Genomic DNA, 22,250 nt, shown 5'->3' with positions numbered 1-22,250 from the left:
GAAAGTAAGAAAAAAAACAAACTATCAACATTCATCAGGGTTAGACTTTTTAAAAAGTCTGTAAATGAAAGTTTTGACTTATTCAGGGTAGGTTCCCTCAATGAAGTGTGGTCTTGGTTGGTGAGGACCCCACAGGGAGATGGCATGAGGCTGGCAAGGCCCTTGCTCCTTATGGTAGGTTGAGCTGGCCCAACTGCAACTCCTGCTTTCTGCCATGGTTGGAACAATTTGAATTCCCCTGCCTGAGGGGCTCCCGAGAGGCCAAGCACATGCTCACCCCAAGCCCTACACTCCCGTGGGACCACGCATTACCAGCCACACATGACTAGATGGCCCAGCCATGAGCAATGGGCATATCTTGACCTCACTTGCCACCCCACAGAGTCTGGCTGTCACAGTTGAGCCCATGGCAGTGGTGCAGCCCAGGCCCATGTCTTAGAACTCTCCCTGCTAGCCCAGTCTTAGAGATTGTTGTCATCAGCATTCGGTCCTACTACTGGGTACACACTCTTAAACTCAGTTAGGTTTATGTCTGGGATTTATCGAGGATCTTGTCGGCTCTGCACCCCGGCCCTGCACCCTGTCTCTTCCCTCTTTCTTCCTCTTCCGCTCTCTGTATCTTTCTGTCTCTCTCTCCCTCTCCCTCTCCTTCTGTCTCTTCCTCTCCTCTTCTCCCCTCCCCTTCTCCTTCTCCCTCTGCCTCTCCCCCTCTCCCTCCCTCCCTCTCTCTCTCTTCCTCTACTCTGTGACAAAGAAGATGAAGGATGCTTTCTTCTCCACTAGACTATGGACCACTCAGTGGCCTGAGAATTATGCTATTATGCTTGCATTATGTGTTTGCAGAACGAAGGAATGAAAGGTCATTTGATACATGATCCTAAAGCAAGAAGACAGGTCCATCTATAGGGCCCATGGCGATCATGATCATCAAGAATGCCAAATGGTCTTCCATCATTCCATTCCACTTGTGACACTTTGCCCTGGTGTGCCCCAGTTTTCTTTTCTTCCTAATAGATAATAATGCCCTTTGGAGCCTCTGGTCAGCCTCAACTCACTGGTCAGAGTTGTACTGTAGGGAAGAACCGCCCTATATGTCCTCGAGGGGCAGGTAGGGGTCTGTAAAATTGCTAATGCATCCTGATGTAAGGAATTAATGCTCTGACCACGTGCAAAGGTGAATTCGGAAACACAAGGCTTTCTAAGGGAGACCCTGGTGGATTTTGAGATGTGTTCAACTGATTGCATCTGGGACTAAACAAAGCTGAAAGGTTGAGGTCTGCCACATCCTGTTGCCTGGGCTATGCAGATAAGATCCCTGATTAAATGCTTTGTGGGATAAACAAAGTTGGCTGCAACCTCTGCCAGTCAGATTAACTAGGGGGAGCAACAGAGGGACAGGATCACAGGAGAGTTAGCAAAAGGCCTTGATGGTGTGGACATTTTCCATAGGTCTGGGTTTTTTTTTCCACATCAAATCAAATTACATTGCTGACTACTATTGCCCCAGATTATCTTTTCAAGGATGTTTGCATAGTGGCCAGCTTTGGAAAGCAGAGGTTGTATTTTCCTCCAGAACACTTTATATTTCTTTAGTAGAACAAAGATGCTCTCCCCTCCATAGCAGGTGGCCAGCATGCTCAAACCACACTGTGAGACACGGGGTTCCCTGAACTCAGGGCTCTTCTCACAAGATGCAACCCACCATGTGGGAAGCCACCACCTGGTCTTTCCTGCATCACTCTATGGGAATTGGTCTCAGAGAAAGAGCACAAATGCTAAAATTCTTGCTGCATCTATCCTTTGTCCTTGGTCTAATCCAACTACGAAAAACTTGTGAGTAGGGTGGAATTTCACCCTACTTCCCTGTTCTTGACACCTTCATGGGTCATGCTCTGTGTTTCTGTACTTCTTTTCAAAAGTGTACCATCATCCGTGAGTGAGTGTAAGGAACAATTTAGTCACAGCTCTAGCTTTGGCTATTATTCAGAAAAGTGTTTTGGTTTTATCTTCCGCTTTAAAGCAACTAGATTTGTTTTGAAGTATAAACATATTTTATTATTAAAACTTTTACTCAAGGTTTGTTCTCTATCAGCTGACTAACCATAATCTGTTCTGATTCTCTGAAATAAACACATCCTTCAATTAAGTGCATTATTCATGCATCTGTCTTTATAGAAGAGATGTGGACTTTTGAGTATATGTAATGATTTCATTCATTTTTCTATTCCCAGTGTCTAGCACCATGACTGTTACATAGTAGAAAGAGCTTTTTTTTTTAAAAAAAAGAAATATAGTTTGAGTATGAATATAGGGTACTTTATGAGAGCTATTGCAAAGCAAATCATTCTGGTGAAGTCTTCCAGACACCTCTCCCTTGGCTCTACCACAACAAACCTTCTTGAGATGCCAGGGGCATTTATTTCATATGGATCATGTTCTTATACAGCTGTTACTAAAACACTGGATTCCACTTTTTGCTGTGCACTTGATATTCACTTCCTATTCTCGTTTCTTCTGTAGTAATTTATATCCATTTTATACATGGTAGAACTTGTATGAGCTTATGAGAAATATTTTCTCTCCTTCTTTCCCTTTTGATCCAAGTATTTAGAAGGTAAGCAAGAATTTGCAGGTTGCCAATATGGACAATAAGGCAATTTTCAGATTGCAGTTGTAGAAATTTGAAATAAATCAACTACTGTCTTGCAATACTTTATATTTTGAAAGCTTATATAATTATTGGTCAACTTCCAACAAAATAATGAGTTTATGAGGACAAAACTGTTTAGCAGTTTTTTGTTTTGTTTTGTGTTTTGTTTAAACATGTAATCTGAGGCCATAATATCCTTATATTGGCATCTGTTATATATTTAATATTAAGGCATTTGTTAATTATTTCCAAAAAGAATGAGGGAAAGATCTGAATTTTTATCATGTAACATAGGTAATGTTACATTATGTCACAAAAACCAAATACGAAAAATCTGAGATGTAGATCACTCTTTTTCTCCTTAATGTGTCCTAATTCTTGAAAAGAGAGGTTCATTTTTAAAATCAGGACTTCAATCTGTATTCTCTTTTAACTCAGGATATATACATGTATTTATGGATTGCATCACGGTGCTTCCTCCTGGATTGCCAAAGAAATAATGTGAGATTAAATTTAGAGTAAAATTCTGTCAGTTGCTTGCATGTGATATTGGAAAAGTGAATTAACTCAAATGAGCTTCAGTTTGTCATTTGCAAACTAGGGTCTTGGACCAATTTGGGGGGAAACTGTGAAAATTAAAATAGACAGGGCATGGGAAGTATCTCATGGAGTGCTGGCTTCTACTGGGCAGCACTCTGCAACGTCCCCTTTTGCAGACCTCACCTTTCCATTGTGTTATAGATGGCAGTGTCCACCATGCGCCTGCTCTCTTCCAAGATGTTGTCAATGTGAGATTCCCTCGTCTTTCCTACGGAACAGAATATCACACGGTCCAAGCACAATTGAAGTTAGACAACTTTATGCCATTGTTAGACTTATTCATTAAACCCAGCTCACTGTAGCAATAACCACATGACTTCTGTGAAATCCTGGAAGGTTATTTCACCTCCTGAACCCCGTTTCCTTGGTAAAATGAGGCATTAGAACCCACCTCTCAGAGCTGCTTGTGGAATGGGGAGAGGGGGTTATTTACGTTCATTTCTTACTTCTCATGATTCTGAATAACGTTTTGTTCCCTTTAGATTTTATATATAAACTGGTGATAAAGTTCATAGTAATATCTGTCCATTTTAAGTCGTGCATTTAACAAAAGATAAATTATTCAAACATACCGGCAGTGTCCCATGAAAACACTCCCATTTTAATTTTTGTTTTAGTAGTTGGAATGTTAAATAGATTAAGATTCCAATTCTAGGCTAAAATGTGAACCTCCACATGAGTAACAAGAAGATGACACATGTTTCTGGGCATGTACAAAGTCACTTCTGTCACTCCGTTAAGTTGTGTAGCATCAGTACTTCATCAAAGGAAGTACACCGATTCCTAAAAGTAAACAGAATATGAGAACGCTTTTGAGCATTATACATCTCTACAGAAATACACTTATTATTATTACTTTGAAACAGGGTCTCAGTCTGTTGCCCAGGCTGGAGTGCAGAGGCATGAAGGCATGATCATAGCTCACGGCAGCCTCAGCCTACTGAAGTCCATGAGACCCCTGAGTAACTAGGACTACAGGCACATTGCCACGATACCAAGAGTTTGTGTGTGTGTGTAGATACAAAGTTGTACTATGTTACCCAGGCTGGTCCTGAGCTCCTGGGCCCAAGTAATCCTCCTGCCTCAGATTCCCAAAATGCTGGGATTACAGGCATGAAACACTGCACCTGGCCAAATTATTTTTAAAGAGGAAAATCCCAAATTAAGTACCACAGCATATTCCAGAAAAATATTTAAATGAGGAAGCTTGGTAGGATTAAGCTATCTGAAAGCCTCCTCCCATATTTTGAACTAGTGATTTTGATGCAAGAGGACATTAAGTGACTCAAAGCTGTTAGAAAAACTTGCGGTGCTTTGGACTGCAAGTCCCTGAAGGCTGAAATCACACCAGGCTCCCTTGTCTCCCCAGCACCCAGTCGGGCCTCCCGTGACAGGGGGACCCAGGAGAGGCACCTGCAGGGTCTTCAAGGCTTCAGCCTTTAGGGCCTTCAACACTCTTCTCTGGCCCCAAACCCGATATTCCACACCATCACTTCTGTTCCCACACAACTCTGCCCTGCACTTGTCTGTTCTTTTGACGACCAAATTATTAAAGTGTAGCATAATGCAGTTATGAAAAATTCCATGATGGATCACTTCTTGAGGTTCTGGGATGAATATTTAGCCACCGAGTGCTTGGGGAAGAAGATGACCTCCTCAGGGTCTAGCAGTGAGCAGTTACCTGTATCCTCCCAGTGTGGGGCGCATATGAGCAAGGGCAGGATGGAGAGGATGAGGGTCACTGTGCATGGGGTCACAGCTCTGCACAGTCCAGCGCACTGTGCACGGTCCAGCACAGTCGTCAGGGCAAGGCACTCAGCTTCCTGCACGTGCTCAGGAAAGTAATGATGTGGGATGAATTCAACTGGCAGTAAGAGCCCAAGGAGGAGGCTACAGCTTGGACATTGCAAAACAGAGCATCCAACCCTCACGAGACCCAGGGGTATAATACACTTGGGATTTTCATTCATTTTCCTTGGATTCCCTTCTAAACTCACCGCGGTTGCCCAAACAACTCAACTCATATTTCCTATTTCAAGGTCAGCCATGGTCCCTCATTTGCCAAATGCAATAATTACCCTACCCTTGTCATTGTTGGAGCACTTTTGTGGCAGAGTCAGAGTGCTTATAGGCCTGACCTGCATTAAATCCCCTCACCTCTAAACAGCTGAGTGACTTGTCAGATCACTAACCTTGCCCAGATTTCTCACCAGTTAGCACAGTTACTTCTTAGAATTGTTTTAGAGAGAAGCTTGTACAACGGTTGGCATGGGTCTGACAAATCCCAAGTGCTCACAGGATGTTGGATGCACTGCTTTGGGTCTGTGATAGACTCTGGCCACCATCTCCCAGCCTCAGCCATTGGGCTCTTTCTCCCACCTGTCTTCCTCCTGTGAGTGGTACGCCACGTGCTTGTTTTGCTCTTTTGGTGTCTTCCCTCACTTCTCCCTTTCTCCCAAATATCTACCATCAACTTGAACTTCTCATCTGAACCCAGGTCACCTTCCTGTGTTCCTTATCAGAGTTAATGACCTCAAACATTTCCCTCATAAGTCAAATTTCCAAACAAGAAACCCAGCCATGGTTTTTCTTGGCTTTCTTTCACTGTGTTGCATTGATTTCTTTTTAATGTCTCTTGCAGAATGGTTCATCCTACCCAGTCTCACTCTCTACCTCAGCAGAAGGAGATCATGACCGATTCCTGCAGTGATTTCCATCCCATCCCCTTCATGTTATCACCAAAGTGGCCTTTCTGAAATAAAACCTGCTTTCGTCTGTGCCTTTTATGAAAGCATCTGAAGGTTCCTGGTGCCCACAGAATTGCGTTCAGACTCCTCATTATGGGATTCAGGACCTTTACAATCAGATTAAGACCTGTCTTCAGCTGGGCTCAGTGGCTCACCCTGTCATCCCAGCACTTTGGGAGGCCGAGGAGAGTGGACTGCCTGAGCCCGTGGTTCGAGATCAGCCTGGGCAACTTGGCGAGACCTCATCTCCACAATAAATCAAAAAATTAGCTGGGTGTGGTAGCATGCACCTGTAGTTCTGGCTACTTGGAAGGCTGAGACTGAAGGATTGCCGGAGCCCAGTAGGTCGACGCTGGGGTGGTCACGAATGTACCACTGCACTCCAGCCTGACCAACAGAGTGAGACTCCAACTCTAAAATGAAATAAAATATAAAATAAAATAAAATAAAAATAGACCTGTCTTCATATTGCCATGGCTCTGGACATAACACTCAATCTCTCTTTCACCTTTCAAAATATTCAGCCTGAAATTTCCAGCTCTTTTGCTTATTCCTCTATGAGATCTTGATTTTCCTTATGTTTATATACCAGAAAAAAAAAAACAAAAACGGGTTCCCTCATTCACACTACCTGTGTATGTGTGTCCTATTTCTGCACATCTCCTTAAAGTTAGGTAGGATTTTCTTCAGAGTTCTACCTCAGATCAAAGGCTGGGTTTTAGTAGACACTTGGCAATTATTCAAGAACCACCTGGTTACATATAAAGAACGATGTTTATCTTTCTCCACTACCCTTGAAAATGGAAGTCGCTAGAAAGATCATTTCTTATTGTTAACCAACATTAATATATTGTTATTTAAGGTTAATTGATCAAAAAATGGTTACACTCTAGCTTCTTTTCTTATTATAAAATACTTTACTGGATTTAAAAAATAGTTTTGTAAGCTTGAAGATTCTTATTCTTTTCAAATTTTGTACAAGAGATATATTTTTGTATTAAGAAATCTCCCCCAGAAAAACACAATTCTCATTATGATAACCTCACATTTCTGCTGGTACTTGATAGATTTTAGCTGTTAAGTTAATAACTTCTTTTCTGAATAGAGATGACTCACATCCATTTATAAGGGAAGAAACAATCTTTTCTCTTGATCCTGCTTAGGTTAATTTTCTGAGGCCGTGTAAATTATACTGACATAAGACAGATTAATAAGAGAAAAACAAACAGAAGTTGATTAACATGTGCATTAGGCTTACAGGGAGTACCCCTGAGCACTCGGTGCTGAACAACTCCAGTTAGCATTTGGCCTTATGTTGCATCTATAGTACTTTTTGAGAAGTGACAAGATAAAAGAAAATGACTTTGGGTTTCTAGGGGACAAATTGTGAGAAGGCAAATGTATGGGGGAATTAATCTAAGGAAGATAAGGGCTTGTTAGTGAGGTTTGTCCCATGGCTGCTTCTGGATGTTTCCAGGTTGGTGAAGGCCTAGAATTCTCTCAGGATAAACACTTGTCCTTCTCAGTAGAGAGGGCAGGGGAAACTTGAGTCAATTCTTGTACTACTTTTTGGCAAATAGGGTCAGGGCAGTAAGTTTTTCTTGTATCTCTTTCTTCTCAATTGCCATCAGCTATTAAAAATCCTATTACCACAGCATATTTGGAAGGCATGTTCAGAAGCCCTTTATTTGTCCACAGCTCATCATTACTCTCTTAATTTGAGGTTCTCTTTGCCTTGACTCAGAGCAGTTCTACAGGTGAGCATGTGGTGTCCAGGGCAGAGGCCTCAGGTGGGAGAACTGACCACAGACATAGAGATTTTTAACCTCACCTTTAAAGAAATTTTTTTCAAAGCTGAAAACTAAATTCTATAGAGTCACATAACTTAATTACCAGATCAGGAGATACCACCCATCTCCTTACTCTCCCTGTCGCTGCTCTGATTGACTGTACAGCCCTGCCAGAAAATTCTTCTTCATGCATATTCATAAGATATATAAAAGAGTTGGAACTCAGGAAGCTATTATGTGAGAAAATACTATATTTATTAAAGAAGAAGGAAGTTACCTTGATCCAAATAGTGTTTATTTTAAAAGTAGAAATAAAGAAGAAGAAAGGAAGGAAGGAAGGAAGGAACCCACACACAAGAAAGTCAAAACCTTCCATCTTCAAAACCACAAACTGCACCACATTCCTGAGTTTCACCTGTAACTAACTCTGAGCACTTGCTTTTTGCTCAGAGCTGTGTTTTGATCCTCACTTTAATAATCCCTGTTTGCAGAAATCCAGTGAACTGGAATAAAACTTGCCAACTTTCCATCTTAAACAAATTCACTCATTAGGCTATCTTCTCAAATTTCCCCAATCCCCAGGTAATGGCTCTGCTTCCTGTTGTTCATTTGCATCTTATTTTCTCTTAACAGCTATGACTTGTGGAACATTTGCCATGAAGATAATTGCACATAAATCTTGATTTTGCACAAACACTAGAAATATCTCTCAGTCTATATGGTGATAACTATACAGGGCTTCCATGAAAAACACTCCATTCAGCTTTTTGGTGAAGGGATTTATATCAAATTTTTCTTAGATGTACAATGGCCATGCATATATTTGGGGGAGAAAATTAATTACTTTTCCATTTTCATGTATTTCTATTTCAGAATTTTCAGCTGCTGAAGTTTAATTCTGCTTGTGCTATGACCCTCTGGAATTCTCTTCTGGAATTTTTATTAGCAAGAATCTCTCCTGATATACACAAGTATGAGCATGTACTAAGGCCCCTCATTTGATGCTCCACCTTCCTACAATCTGCAAACTAGTTTATGACACCAAAACTGTATATCCAGGACTGATATTTTTCATTGAGTACCTATCACCCAGAGTCAAATGTTAGGATATGTGTTATTTTTCTGTAAAAATCTGGATGTGAGGTGAGTTTGGCCATAGAACTCTACCACCTCTGAGACATCCAGGCTTCTGCCTTCTGATCTGTAAAATGGGTACCTGGCCTACACTATTGATGAGCAGCCCACACAACAGGACCCATGAGGAGTACAATCTGCCTACAGATGACCCTCTATGATCCTGGGGAGATCCTAGGTCCTAGTGGTCCATGCCACTGACCTCTCTTGGTCTTGTTCTGGACAATGGAGATGTAACAATCCATTGCTTTTGCTTCACAAAGTCCATGAGCACAAGCGACACAACTCCAGACACACACAACAAGTCACTCGGTATCATCATTTTCCAAATAGATTTAAAAATGAAAAAAAAAATCTCATATTAAAAAATATAAAATTGAAACACTATATGAGCATTTCTAAGACGGTTATTTACAAAGTAAACAAGTGATAAGTCAGTTTCACAATATTCTAATGAACATAAAATATGCCCCAAAGTGCAACATTACTAGTAATTGCTTAATTGAACATTACTTATGTTTACTGAAAGTTTAAGCAAAAATAAGTAAATAAATAAAATCTCTGAGATAAGGAAATAATTTAAAAATTATTCTACCAAAGCTAGACACTGCATTTTCTGATGGTTTTTTAAAATACAATTTCTAAAAACTTGGTACACACTTTTTTATTTTTGAGTTGGCATCTCACTCTGTCGCCCAGGCCAGAATGCAATGGCACACTCACGGCCAACCCAGCGTTGAGCTACTGGGCTCTGGTGATCCTGCCTCTTTAGCCTTCCAAGTAGCCGGAACTACAGGCACGCGCTACCATGCCTGGCTAATTTTTTATTTATTGATTGTAGAGACGAGGTCTCACCAAGTTGCCTGGGCTGGTCTTGAACCTGCAGGATCAGACAATCCACTCTCCTCGGCCTCCCAAAGTGCTGGGATTACAGGCTGAGCTACCGAGCCCAGCTGGTACACGCTTAAAAAAATATATTTTTGTTGAATAGCTCTCATACATAACAATTTGCTTGTAACTAGTACGTGACCTTTAACTTTTGTTACTATGATTTTATACAACTAGGACCTCAACATATATAAAATAAAAGGAGAAAGTAATTAATTCACAAAAAAATTTGATGAACATGTATCATGTTTCAGGCACTAGAATGGATACAAAAGTCACTTTTTCTTGAAGTTCTTAAAAAGGGAAATTGGTTTTTATTTTTTCTAGTATTGGCCAGGCGCAATGTACTCACTACTGCAAATAAAGTACTTCATTACTAGTAATGACTGAATGGATAATGTTTTAGTTTTCTCCCCTTGCAGGTGAGGAACAGGAATTAGGAGCAGGTAGCACGCTTGGGTGTCTGGTCAGAAACTGGCAGGAAAAGATCCAGATACTTGCTTCCCTGACCTCAGAGCCAGGCTGTGACCAGGATGTCTGAAGGGCCTTGAGGGGAGATTGCCTTCTTAAGGAGTCCATGAGTCTGTGACAGACTTCAGCATAGCTTGTAATACGGTCATGAAGTCCTGGTATTCAGGAAAATTAAAAAAAAAAAGAAAACCCAAAATTGTGGCTCCCAGCTGGAGACAGGGCTCGGTGTGGACTAGGACAACAAGGACTTGAAGAGTCAGACAGTGCTGGAAGACAGAGAAGACCTCCAACAGGGAGAAGCAGGACAGGCAGAAGGCTAGCATACTGTGCAATGGGCCCAGGATGGTTTCCAGAAAGGCAGAAACCTTTCCAGTGGGTGTCTCCTGTTCCAGGAACTAGAGTGTTCATGGGGTTGAAATGTCCAAACTAATGCCCCTCCAAAGCTCACCTCAGTGAAACTTGTTCTCAGGGTTTGGGCCTTTATTTAATTAATTTATTTATTTCAAGGGGACATTAAAGTGCTTGATTTGTGATTATTTTAACCACTGCACCTCAATAGTCTTCTTTACCTAATTTCACAACGTATAATACACTGATTCCAGAAAATATATCACAGAAGTTATTTAATAAACAAATGCTTTTGTAGCAAAAGAGCAAAATTACTCCCTAGGAAATTTAATTTTCAGATATATGAACAGACAAAAATGGGAATGTTTTGTTGTGTCATCTTAGAAAAATCCGTTATTTTTTAGAAAGAATTGTACTGCATTTTAATCTTTTGAAACTCAAGGATTACAATGTTTTCCTTTGAAAAGTACAACTAAACCTATACACTAGGGACCTTCACTGACTCTCAACAAGCTGCCATTCTGGTAGCTGTGAAAAACAACTTTATGGGGTCAAAAGACCATATTTTTTTGTTACTTACCCCAGAGGAGTTCTTTGCCTCTCAGGACGAAAGGGAAGAAAACGCAGGTGCAGGCCACAACCAGGGTGACAGTCAGGAGTACAAGTACTCTCATTCTAAAGTCAAAACGGGAACAGAGAGCATGAAACGAGCAATGGCAAGGGTAAGTGGGACTGCGAGTCGGCATCCTGTCAGGGAGAATCTCTATCAACTGCCTCCTGCCAGCTCTACAATGAGACTGATTTTCATCAGCTTGGGGTCTTGAGGTCTGCAAGATTCCAAATTGCCTTCCAAATCAGGGAGATATATAATCAAGCTGCAATGCTGAGCAGGCTTCAAATATTCTAATTATTTGAAAATAGATTTTTTATATTTGGCAGCTCTAATCACTGAAATATCTTAGTAACAACCTATCTTAATTTATGGCAATGTCAAATAGTATAAAAATACTGGGAATAATTATTTGAACTAAAAGAAATGGATTTTCCTTAACATTTTTGTGTGGCAAAAAGTGAATAATATTAGAAATTTAGCTTTCATAAAAGTGATAAATAAAATTCCTAAGTGCCTATTGAGTTTCTTACAGCATTCTTATTCTTATAACATGATTTCAGAATTTCAGAGTTGTTAAAACAAAGAAAAGGCTTCAAAATCAATCGTTTCTACTTTCCAACCTTTGTTTCCTTAATCTTATACTTCTTGTAGATATTTTTGAGCCACTAATTTTGTTAAGCAGGGCCACACCAACAGTCCATTCTAACAGAAATATTTCTCAGTGAACTATGATCTATGAATTACCCCTATGTGACCTGCACATTTGAGCTGAGGTCGTTGCAAACATGACAAACATCAGTCAGCTTTGATGAAAGAAGCTGCTAATATTTGTTATACAGCCCAAATAATGGCCTCTCTAGGACCACTTTACAAGTTTCAATGATGAGTTTCTCTTAGAAAATGGAAAAATAAAAAGTTTTACAACCTGACCTTTTTTCTCTTCTTAGCCAAGTATGCTGTTGAGTACTTTGTCGGCGGCCGTAACTCTTCTGAAATGTGAACTTCAGTTGCTTTCCAGGGTGGTTACCCACCATATAAACCAACTCTATGCTCTGATACCCAGTCAAGATGTTAGGAAGTGAAGTGGCTTCTATTCTTTGTGGGAACAGAATGTTTACAGGGTATTGTTGTGTTTGCACCAGGCATCTGGTGTGTTCTGACTGGTCAGAAACAATGTCTGACGTCTTCTGGGTCCACATGTGATTCAACCTCTGGCCATGTTAGCTAAGTAGAAAAGAAAATTTGTGTATTGTGTATTGAAACAAGCCCAACTTCTTCATTGAAATAACAGCTACAGTTTTTTGAATAAACATAGAAATTGACCATCTTGGTCTTAAAAGCTTGAAACATACATTTATTTGACCTGGGTTCCTTTCTCAGGAAACTGATCCTTAGACCTAAAGTATCAAGAAACTGAAACTTACCAGATCACTGCATCCAGACGATGAGATGCCAGATTTCTTTCTAATTCCTGTTTTCTACATTTCTGCCCCATTATATAAACCTCTGGCTTCAGTGGGATAGGGAAATGAATTTGAGACAGAATCTCCCATTCTCCTTGGCTGATATCACTCAAATAAAAATCCCTTTTCTCTGGTTTTTATACCCATTGTCTCAGGAATTGCCTTTCTGTATTGTGAAAAACAGGACCTCAACTGAACTCCTGGTGTTTCAGGAACAGGAAGAATAAACCAACTAAAATGACCCTTCACAACACTTGTATTTTTCTTCCTCTTTTCTCAGTTAAAGACCATATGTAAAAGAGGACATTAATCTTCTGAGGTTAACTGGACTGGGTGTAGCTCCTGGGCCCACTGATGATGTACCTTGGAACTTTTGGCCAGTTGTCCCTGAGCCTTCAGTTTCCTTGTCTCTGAAAGTTCAATAAAATACATGTTTCCCAGTTTCCTGAGGTGAAAATGAACACAATCCAAAATGTGTTCACCAACATGCCAGACAATGGTCCCCACTCCGTCCTCATTATGAGCCTGAAAAAGGCACAATCAAGGCCATGAGAAATAAAAAAGTGAAAGTCCCCGAGATTGCATTCTATAAGTTGGGAGATTAAACTTTTTCATGTTAATCTAATTTTAGTCTATATATCCTATATATTTCATCATGAAAGTGATCAAACTAATGTGTGTTTTCAATGATTCTTTCAGGCTAATGATGACATTATTATAAAACTTTTCACTCCAGCTGTTCATGAGACTTTTAACCTATCCATTCCCATCCATATAAGTCTTTTGAACTTCTATTTTACGAAAATCAGTCTTCTTTCTCTTTCTTTTTCTTCTCCTCTTTAGGATTTATTCAAATGACTGGTGCTTCCTCTAGGAAATCTGAAGCTAAATTTTAAAACATTATGCAAAGGCTGAGAAGATATTTTGAAGCATAAGAATGTGATTATCATAATTAAAAGATCCGCCTGAGGATAACATATCAAAAGAGTTAGGACAGCTCTGAAAAGCAGGTAGGAAGTCAGTCAAAAGTGATAATAATCCCTCCACAAAAACTGAGAGTGGTCATTAGGACAGCAGAGTTGAATAGAAAGGAAAGGCAAGACTTGGTGGCTCTTAAAAGAGAATTGCATGACTCAATAATGAGCTTTTGTGAGAAACGAAAGGGGTAGAGTCTGGGAGGATCCAGCTATCTTCCATTTGATGCCTGAGTATGTGGTACTCCCATTTACTGACCATGGGAATGCTAGAGAAGGAAGAAAATTAGGGCATAAAAAGTAAAGAGGCAGCAAGCTCAAGTTTGGACATTGGATTTGAGATGTCAGTGGTACAGGCAGGCAGTGTGCTCGTGGGCTTGTGGGAATGCACTGGATGGAGTGTGCTTGAAGAAACACATGTGAGAGTCCTGGACATAGATACAGCTGCCAAATGTGAGTAAATGGGTTCTATTAGTGAGGAAATGTGGATTGAAAAGACATGATTTTCACAAGTAGGATGCTCAGAGCACCAGTATCTAAGGGGGTATGGTAACCTTAGATAATAACTGTGTCACATACAGCAAAAGGAGCTTTTCAGATAGGATTAAGTGAAGGTTTTGAAATGGTGAAATTAACCTGGATTATCTAGTGATCTTGGTGTTTGCACAGAGGTCTTTACGAGACAGCACAAGAAAGTCTGTGGGGGGCAGAAAGCATGTGTGATGATGGAAGTGGAGAGTGGAAGGATGTGGCCAGGTTCCAAGGAAAAAGGCAGCTTCTAGAAGCTGGAAGATGCAAGGAACAGATTATACTCTGGAGTCTGCAGAGAGAATCAATCCTACAGCTCCTTGGTTCTTTCCCAGAAGGCTCATTTTGGACTTATGGACTCTGGAACTCATAGAGAGTAAGTTTGTGTTGTTGCTTAAAGCCTCTAAGTGTACAAAGTCTGACAACTAAGTTTGCGAACTCACTCTAGAAAAACTGCTCCATACCACTTTGCTGATTATCACTATGGTCACCTTCTAAGTACTCCCCTCAGGAGGCTATGCACTAATGCCAGCACCTAGTCCACCTATCAACGCAATTTTGGAACTTTTTTTCTGGAATGGTCAACAGAGCTCTTGTCCTGAATGTCATCAAAATATCTTCCTTTCAGTATTTTCTTTATCTTTGGGTAAAGAGAAAAGTCTCTGGGGGCCAGATCAGATGAGTTGGGAGGATGTTCCAATACAGTTATTTATTTGCTGGCTAAAAACTCCCTCACAGACAGTGCTGTGTGAGCTGGTGCATTGTTATGATGCAAGAGCTCTTTCAGGACCATTTTTTGCAGACACCTTTCTCATGCCAAGATTTTCAGTTAAGATTTCCCTAACTATTTCTCTATCAGTGTTTATTTGGTCTGCTATGCTTCTTACAGTCACTCGACAATTTTGATGCACAATTCGATTGATTTTTGCAATATTTTCATCAGTTCTGCTCATTACTGGTTGTCCTGATCTCTCTTCATAAATGACACTTTCTCTCTCCTCCGAAAAACATTTAATCCATTTGTACCCTGCCATTTTCTTCATGGCATTATCCCCATAAACTTGAACTAGCATATCCTTGACTTTATTTCCACTCTTGCCAAGTTTAACAAGAAATGTAATGTTTGTCCATTGCTCTAATTCAAGCGCCAACATTCTTGTTGTGGCATGCAAAAACACACAACAGCAATAATGAATGCCACTCAGCAAGACACTGCCACACGTTTTCATGAACACAGCTGTGAGGCTCTGATATACCAGGGTTGTGAAACCTTACCCAGCTGTTTCTACAGTGCTGCCAATGTAATTGCACAGTGGCAAGTTCACAAACATAATTGTCAGACCTTATATGTTCTGCCGCAGACAAAGTGCTCTCACTACTTGGGGACCTAGGGCCACCACAGAATGGACCCTTTATCCATTACTTGACAAAACAGGAGCTGAGGGTGTGGTCAGACTCAACTCACCCTAACAAGTGACCTGCATGTGACCGTTCAACTATGGGCCTGTCCTTTGTTGCCTTTTTTATTTGCTATTAGTTTTGTTTGTGTTTCCTCCCCACCACAGCTTTATCAAGCTGTAATTGACAAATAAAAATTATATGCATTATGATCACATGATATTTTATTTGTTGATTTGATATCTGATGATTATGGATGATTAAATCAAGCTAATGTATATAGCACTTCACATATTCATAATTTTTTGTGATAGAAGGCTCTAGTTCTGTTCTAGCAATTTTCAAGTAAACGGTAAAGTTTTTTTTTTTTTTTGAGTTGGAGTCTCACTCTTTGTTGCTCAGGCTGGAATGCCGTGGCATGCTCACAGCCACCACAGCCTTGACCTACTGGGCTCAGGTGATCTTTCCACCTCAGCCTTCCAAGTAGCTGGAACTACAGATGCAAGCCACCATGCCCGGTTAATTTTTGTGATTTATTGTAGAGATGAGATTTCACCAAGTTGCCCAGGCTGGCCTTGAATTCCCGGGCTCAGGAAGTCCTCTCGCCTCAGCAACCCAAAGTGCTGGGATTATAGGCTGAGCCATCATGCCTGGCCAACAGTATAGTATTAATAACCATAGTCACCACGTTATTCATGAGATACCAAGAACATTTTCATCTAACTGAAACTTTGTATCCTTTGACTAGCAACTTCCTGTTCTCCCCTCTCTTCAAGTCCCCGGTAAGTGTCTGCTGCTCTCAGCTTCCATGAATTTGACTTTTTCAGATTCTACACATAAGGAAAATCATGAGGCGTTTATCTTTCTGTGCCTGGCCCGTGTGTATGTATGTGTGTGCTGTTTGGCCTTTTGGTTTAAAGATTTATACATTTTTAAGCCAGGCTCGGTGGCTTAGCCTGTAATCCCGCACTTTGGGAGGCTGAGGTGAGTGGATTGCCTGAACCCGGGAGTTCAAGGCCAGCCTGGGCAACTTGGCGAGACCTCATTTCTACAATAAATACAAAATTAGCCGGGCGTGGTAGCGCGCGCCTGCAGTTCCAGCTACTTGGAAGGCTGAAACAGAAGGATCGCCAGCGCCCAGCAGGTCGAGGCTGCGGTGGCCGGGAGCGGCCACTGCACTCCAGTCTGGGTGACAGGGTGAGACTCCAACTTAAAAAAAATAAAAAAGACTTACACATTTTTTTTTAATGGCTGAGTGGAGAAGACTAAGGGACATGAATATCTGTGGTGACCCCATGCAACACTGTGCCTGGACTGGATCCTGGAACAGGAAAGGACACAGATTGGAAAGCTGAGGAAACCAGAATAAGCTCTGAAATCCAGTCTGTAGTGTTGTACCATTGTCCTTGTCCTGGCCTGAGCCTCATTCTTTGGCGATGCATGGGGCCAACCCTGGGGGAGGTGGGTGAATGAGGTGCAGAAATGCTATATGATCCTCCTAAACTTAGTAAACTTAAAATAATCTTTTTCCCCCACCCACCCCCAAAATAATCTTAAAATAAACTAACTTTTAAAAATAAAATAAAATGCTGGCCGGGCTCTGTGGCTCAGCCTGCAATCCCAGGGCTTTGGGAGGCCAAGGTGTGTAGATTGCCTGAGACCGCGGGTTCGAGATCAGCCCGGGCAACTTGACGAGACCTTGTCTCTACAATAAATCAAAAATTAGCTGGGCGTGGTAACATGCGCCTGTTGTTCCAACAACTTGGAAGGCTGAGGTGGGAGGATCACCGCAGCCCAGCAGGTAGACACTGGGGTGGCCGTGAGCGTGCCACTGCACTGCAGCCTGGGTGATGGAGTGAGACTCCAACTCAAAAAATAAAAATAAAATGCTGTAATTGAAACTTTATTAACCCTGTCTGTACTATTTAGGTAATTAATTAGATCTACTCAAAACCAGTATGAGTCAGAAGAAACCAAAGCCATATATGGAAGAACTGCAGTTAGAGGAAACTCAATAAATAAACACAACCTTATTTATAAAAATAGCGCTCTCCTACCCCTCCTCAAGCCCCCAAACTAGCCAACAACCATGATCATTTGGGTAGTCAGGTATTTCTGAGGGTGAAGTGGGAGCCTGGACTGGGGGTCCTCAGTCTTCCTCAGCTGGGATTTCTTATGCTGTGAGCGTCAGACTGAGTCATTCATGGAGTCTTCTACTTAAGAACACATTTTTCTTGTATGAGGGAGAATTTATTTATAAATAATTTTCTATTTATTTTTACATGTTTAAACTTGTCACCATCAAAGTACTCTTCGTTTGATGCAGTACAAACACTTATCAAGATGATTTTTCTACTGCTCAAAACAGTTTTTAAACTTGTCAGCTTTGATGCCTTTTAGTGCTTTTGTCTTTTTGCTTCACCTCGTCCACATTGGCAAAAGCTTTCCCTTTAAATACTTTTTTTTTATCTGGGGAAACAAAAAAAAATGTTTCTCAGAGTGAGATCTGGTGAATAAGGAGGGTGCAGCACAGGGGTCATGCCATTTTTGGTCAAAAACTGCTTGTCAACAGAGCAGTGTGTGCAGGTGCGTTGTCATGGTGGAAGAACCAGTCACCTGTGTGCCACAACATGTTTCCTCCACAAATCGTGAAACAAAACCTTCTCAGAATTACCAGATAAAAGCATTGGTTGATTGTTTGATCCAGAGGAACAAATTCCAAGTGTACTGCAAGGGGCCCACCATCCAAAATATAATTCTGTATTTTGGGGTTCCCCCTCATATATTCTGTGGCCCCTAAAAACAATCTGAAAGAATCAACTGGTCTCCAATTGACAACGCACAGGTAAGTTCCTGCACTGCTGGAAAAACTAGGAGTGTCTGTCCTGTCCAAACTCAGGTGCTCTTGTCCAAAGTGGCTCTAGATATGGCTGTACATCCACTTGTAGAGGATTTCTAACAAAGTTGATGCTCCAGGTGACTTTCAGAATGAAGCCAATGCCATCCCACTGTGCTTTTCTATGATATAACACAGTCTTTTCCCTAGGGACCTCTGTCATCCAGTGTGTTTTACACCCAAAAAGAGCTGTTTGCTCCATGCAGGCTACTCTCCTGCCCTTCAGACATTTCAACATTTCTCTTCTTCTTTTTAAAATTTTAATATTTTTTTATTGTAAAGATGTGGGGTACAATTCAGGATTGGATATACAAGTGGTCATCATACTGGTAAAGTTTGAGCCTCCCTTTGGTCCTCACTTCACCTGGTTTAAGCTCAGGTATGTTGATTGATATTATGTCCAATCTTCCCTCTGCCCCCTGGGCAGTTTCTAGTTACTGCCAATTGGTTCAGGGTCTGCTTATGAGTGAGAGCATGAGCTACTCAGTTCTTTGTTTCTGTGATAGATCACGCAGAATTATAGACTCCAAATAAATCCAAGTTGCTGCAAAGTCCATAATTTTGTCCTTCTTTATGACTGTGTAATATTTATGTATCCAGTACAGTTTTGATGGGCAGCATGGTTGATTCCATGTTTTTGTTATTGTAAATAGTGCTGCAATAAACATGCATGTGCAGGTATCTTTTTTGTGGAGTGATTTAAGTTCCTTTGGGTATATTCCGAGAGGGAGTATTGCTGGATCATTTGGAAGGTCAATTTTTAGATCTTATGGGAATCGCCACACTGTTTTCCATAGAGGTTGAACTAGTTTGCATTCTTACCAACAGTACAGAAGTGTTCCCTTTTTTCTGCATCCTTGTCAGCATCTGTTGTTTTTTGTTTTATTAATGATGGCCATTCTTACTGGAGTTAGGTGGTATCTCAATGTGGTTTTTATTTGCATTTCTCTGAAGATTAGTGAGGTTGAGCATTTTTTCATGTGTCTGTTGGCTGCTCATTATGTTCTTTTGAGAAGTGTCTAGTCATGTCTTTTGCCCACTTTTTAATGGAGCTGTTGCTTTTTTCTCTTCAGCACGTTTGAGTCCCTTGTAGATCCTGGATGTTAGGCCTTTGTCAGATATATAGTTGGCAAATATTTTTTCCCATTCTGTGGGCTGTCTCCCCACTCTCTTGATGGTTTCTTTTGCTTTGTAGAAGCTTTTAGGTTTGATGAGGTCCCATTTGTCTATCTTATTTCTTACGGCATGGGTTTTTGATTAGGAATTGGTTGCCTATTCCGATTTCTGAAGGATGTCTCCTGAGTTTTCTAAGATTCTTCTAATTTGAGGTTTCAAGTTTAGGTCTTTGATGCATTTAGAGCTGATTTTTGTGTATGGTGATAGGTAGAGGTCCTGTTTCATTCTTCTGCATATGGTCAGCCAGTTTTTCCAGCACCATTCACTGAATAAGTTCTCCTCTCCCTGGTGGTTGTTGGTAGAGGCTTTGTCAAAGATGAATTGGTTGAGAAATTGAGGTTTAGCTTCCTGAATCTCTATCCTGTTCCATTGGTCTATATGTCTGTTCTTGTACCAATACCAGGCTGTTTGATTATTGTAACCTTATAATGAAGTTTAAAGCCTGGAAATGAGATACATTCCACTTTGTTTCTTTTGCTGAGGATTGTTTTGGCTATTTGTGGTCGTTTATGTTTCCATATGAATTTCTGTATTTTTCCAGGTCTGAGAATGATGTTGATAATTAATTAATTAATTTATTTTTTTGAATTGGAGTCTCACTCCCGGCCACCGCAGCCTCGCCTGCTGGGTTCCGGCGATCCTTCCGCCTCAGCCTTCTGAGTAGCCGGAATTACAGACATGCGGAATTACAGACATACAGAGATGAGGTCTCGCTGCCAGGCGGATCTCATACCCGCGGGCTCAGGCAATCCACTCACCTCAGCCTCCCAAAAGTGCAGGATTACAGGCTGAGCCACCGAGCCCGGCTGATGTTGATAATTTAATGGGTATGGCATTAAATCTATAGATTGCCTTTGGTAAGATGGACATTGTAACAATGTTAATCCTTTTAATTTGTGAGCATGGAATATTTTTCTATCTGTTTGTGTCCTTGATTTTTCATTTGTTTGTGTCTTTGATTCTTTTGAGCAGTGTTTTATAGTTTTTGTTATAAAGATCTTTCACTTCTCTAGTTAGGAAGATGCCAAGTTATTTATTTTTTGTGTGTGTGGCTGTTGTGAATGGGATTGTGTTTTTATTTGGTTCTCTGCCTATTTTTTGTTGGTGTATAAGAATGTGACTGTCTTTTGCACATTTATTTTGTACCCTGAGACTTACCCAAAGTCCTTTATCAATGTAAGGAGGTTTTTGACAGATTCTCTTGGATTTTCATGGTATAGGATTATAACATCAGCATAGAGGGAAAATTTGACCTTCTTTTTTCCTATTTGGATACCCATGATTTCTTTTTCTTGTCTGATTGTTCCATCTAGGACTTCCAACAGTATGTAGAACAGGAGGGGTGAGAGTGAGCAGCTTGGTCTGCTTCCAGTTTTCAGGGGAAATGTTTCCAATTTCTGTTCATTTAGCAATATGCTGGCTGTGGGTTTATCGTAGATGGCTCTTACTATTTTGAGGTATTTTTCCTTTCTGCCTAGGTGTTCAAGGGTTTTTATCAAGAAGGGATGCTGAATTTTATCAAAAACCTTTTTCCTCATGTAATGATATAATCATAAGTTTCTTTTTTTTGATTGGAAAATATAGTTTATTTAGAAAATAAATTAAATTAGAGAGAGAGAAGAGAAAGGAGATTCACCCCCTCAAGGTAGACAAGGAGCTAAAGCTTAGGAATGTGGTGGCTACCATAGCTCAAAGAGCACATGGCCACACCAGAGCTTAGTAAAGCAATGGCTGAGGTTTTTGTTTTTAAATCTGTTGATGTATTTAATTACATGTATGGTCTTACAGATTGTTGAGTCAGTCCCGCATCACTGGGGTGAAGCCTACTCGGTTATAATGGATGATTTTTGAGATGTGTTGTTGGATCCAATATGCTAGAATCTGCTGAGAAGTTTTGCATGCACATTCATCAGGGAAACTGGCCTGTAGTTCTCTTTCTTTGTTGAATTCTTACCCGGTTTGGGTATAAGTGTGATGTTAGCTTAATAAAATGATTTGGGGAGAGTTCTGTCTTTCTTAAGTGCCTGGAATAGGACTGGTATCAGCTCCTTTTATGTTTTTTAGAATTCTGCTAAAAAGTCGTCTGGGCCAGGGCTTTTTTTTTTTTTTTTTTTGTAGGTAGTTTTCTTATGACAGAGTCAATTTGCTGGGTTGTTATTGCTCTATTTAGGATAACAGTTTTTCCTTGTTTCAACTTGGGAGGTTGTGTGATATCAGAAAATCCTCTATTTCATTAAGTTATTGAGTTTGTTTCCATACAGGTGTGCATACTAATCTCTGATAATCATTTGTATTTCTTCAGGGTCAGTTATAACTTGATCTTTTGCATTTCTGATTGTGTTTATTTGAACTTTTTTTCCTCTTTTTTTTTGAGTTGGAGTCTCACTCCATCGCCCAGACTGGAGTGCAGTGGCTGCTCCTGGCCACTGCACTCCAGTCTGGGCAACAGAGTGAGACTCCAACTCAAAGAAAAAAACAAAGCTTTTTTTTATCTGATATTAAGATCACAACTCCTGTCTTCTTTTGTGGAATCCTCTAACTTTGAGTCTGTGGGCTTTCTTTGTGGTAAGATAA

The 22,250-nt window shown here is 40.6% G+C and overlaps 1 protein-coding gene across 2 annotated transcripts in view; it reads right to left on the bottom strand.

The window, feature by feature from the left end:
• The window catches only part of TPO (thyroid peroxidase), a 92,479-nt gene extending 81,177 nt beyond the window's left edge, over positions 1-11,302 (bottom strand). For both annotated transcript variants that reach the window (XM_008061621.1, XM_008061622.1), the window contains exons 1-2: positions 11,209-11,302; positions 3,374-3,458 (exon numbers count right to left, since the gene is read on the bottom strand). In XM_008061621.1, coding sequence (XP_008059812.1) covers positions 3,374-3,458; positions 11,209-11,302 — 179 coding nt within the window. The remainder of the gene's footprint in view (positions 1-3,373; positions 3,459-11,208) is intronic.
• Between the last annotated feature and the right edge of the window lie 10,948 nt (positions 11,303-22,250).

Source organism: Carlito syrichta, unplaced genomic scaffold (genome assembly GCF_000164805.1).
Source record: "Carlito syrichta isolate Samal-C Ts95f unplaced genomic scaffold, Tarsius_syrichta-2.0.1 Scaffold305334, whole genome shotgun sequence".
Taxonomy (NCBI): Eukaryota; Metazoa; Chordata; class Mammalia; order Primates; family Tarsiidae; genus Carlito; species Carlito syrichta.
The sequence above is the reverse complement of the archived record's forward strand: the minus strand, read 5'-3'. Positions and strand labels throughout refer to the sequence as shown.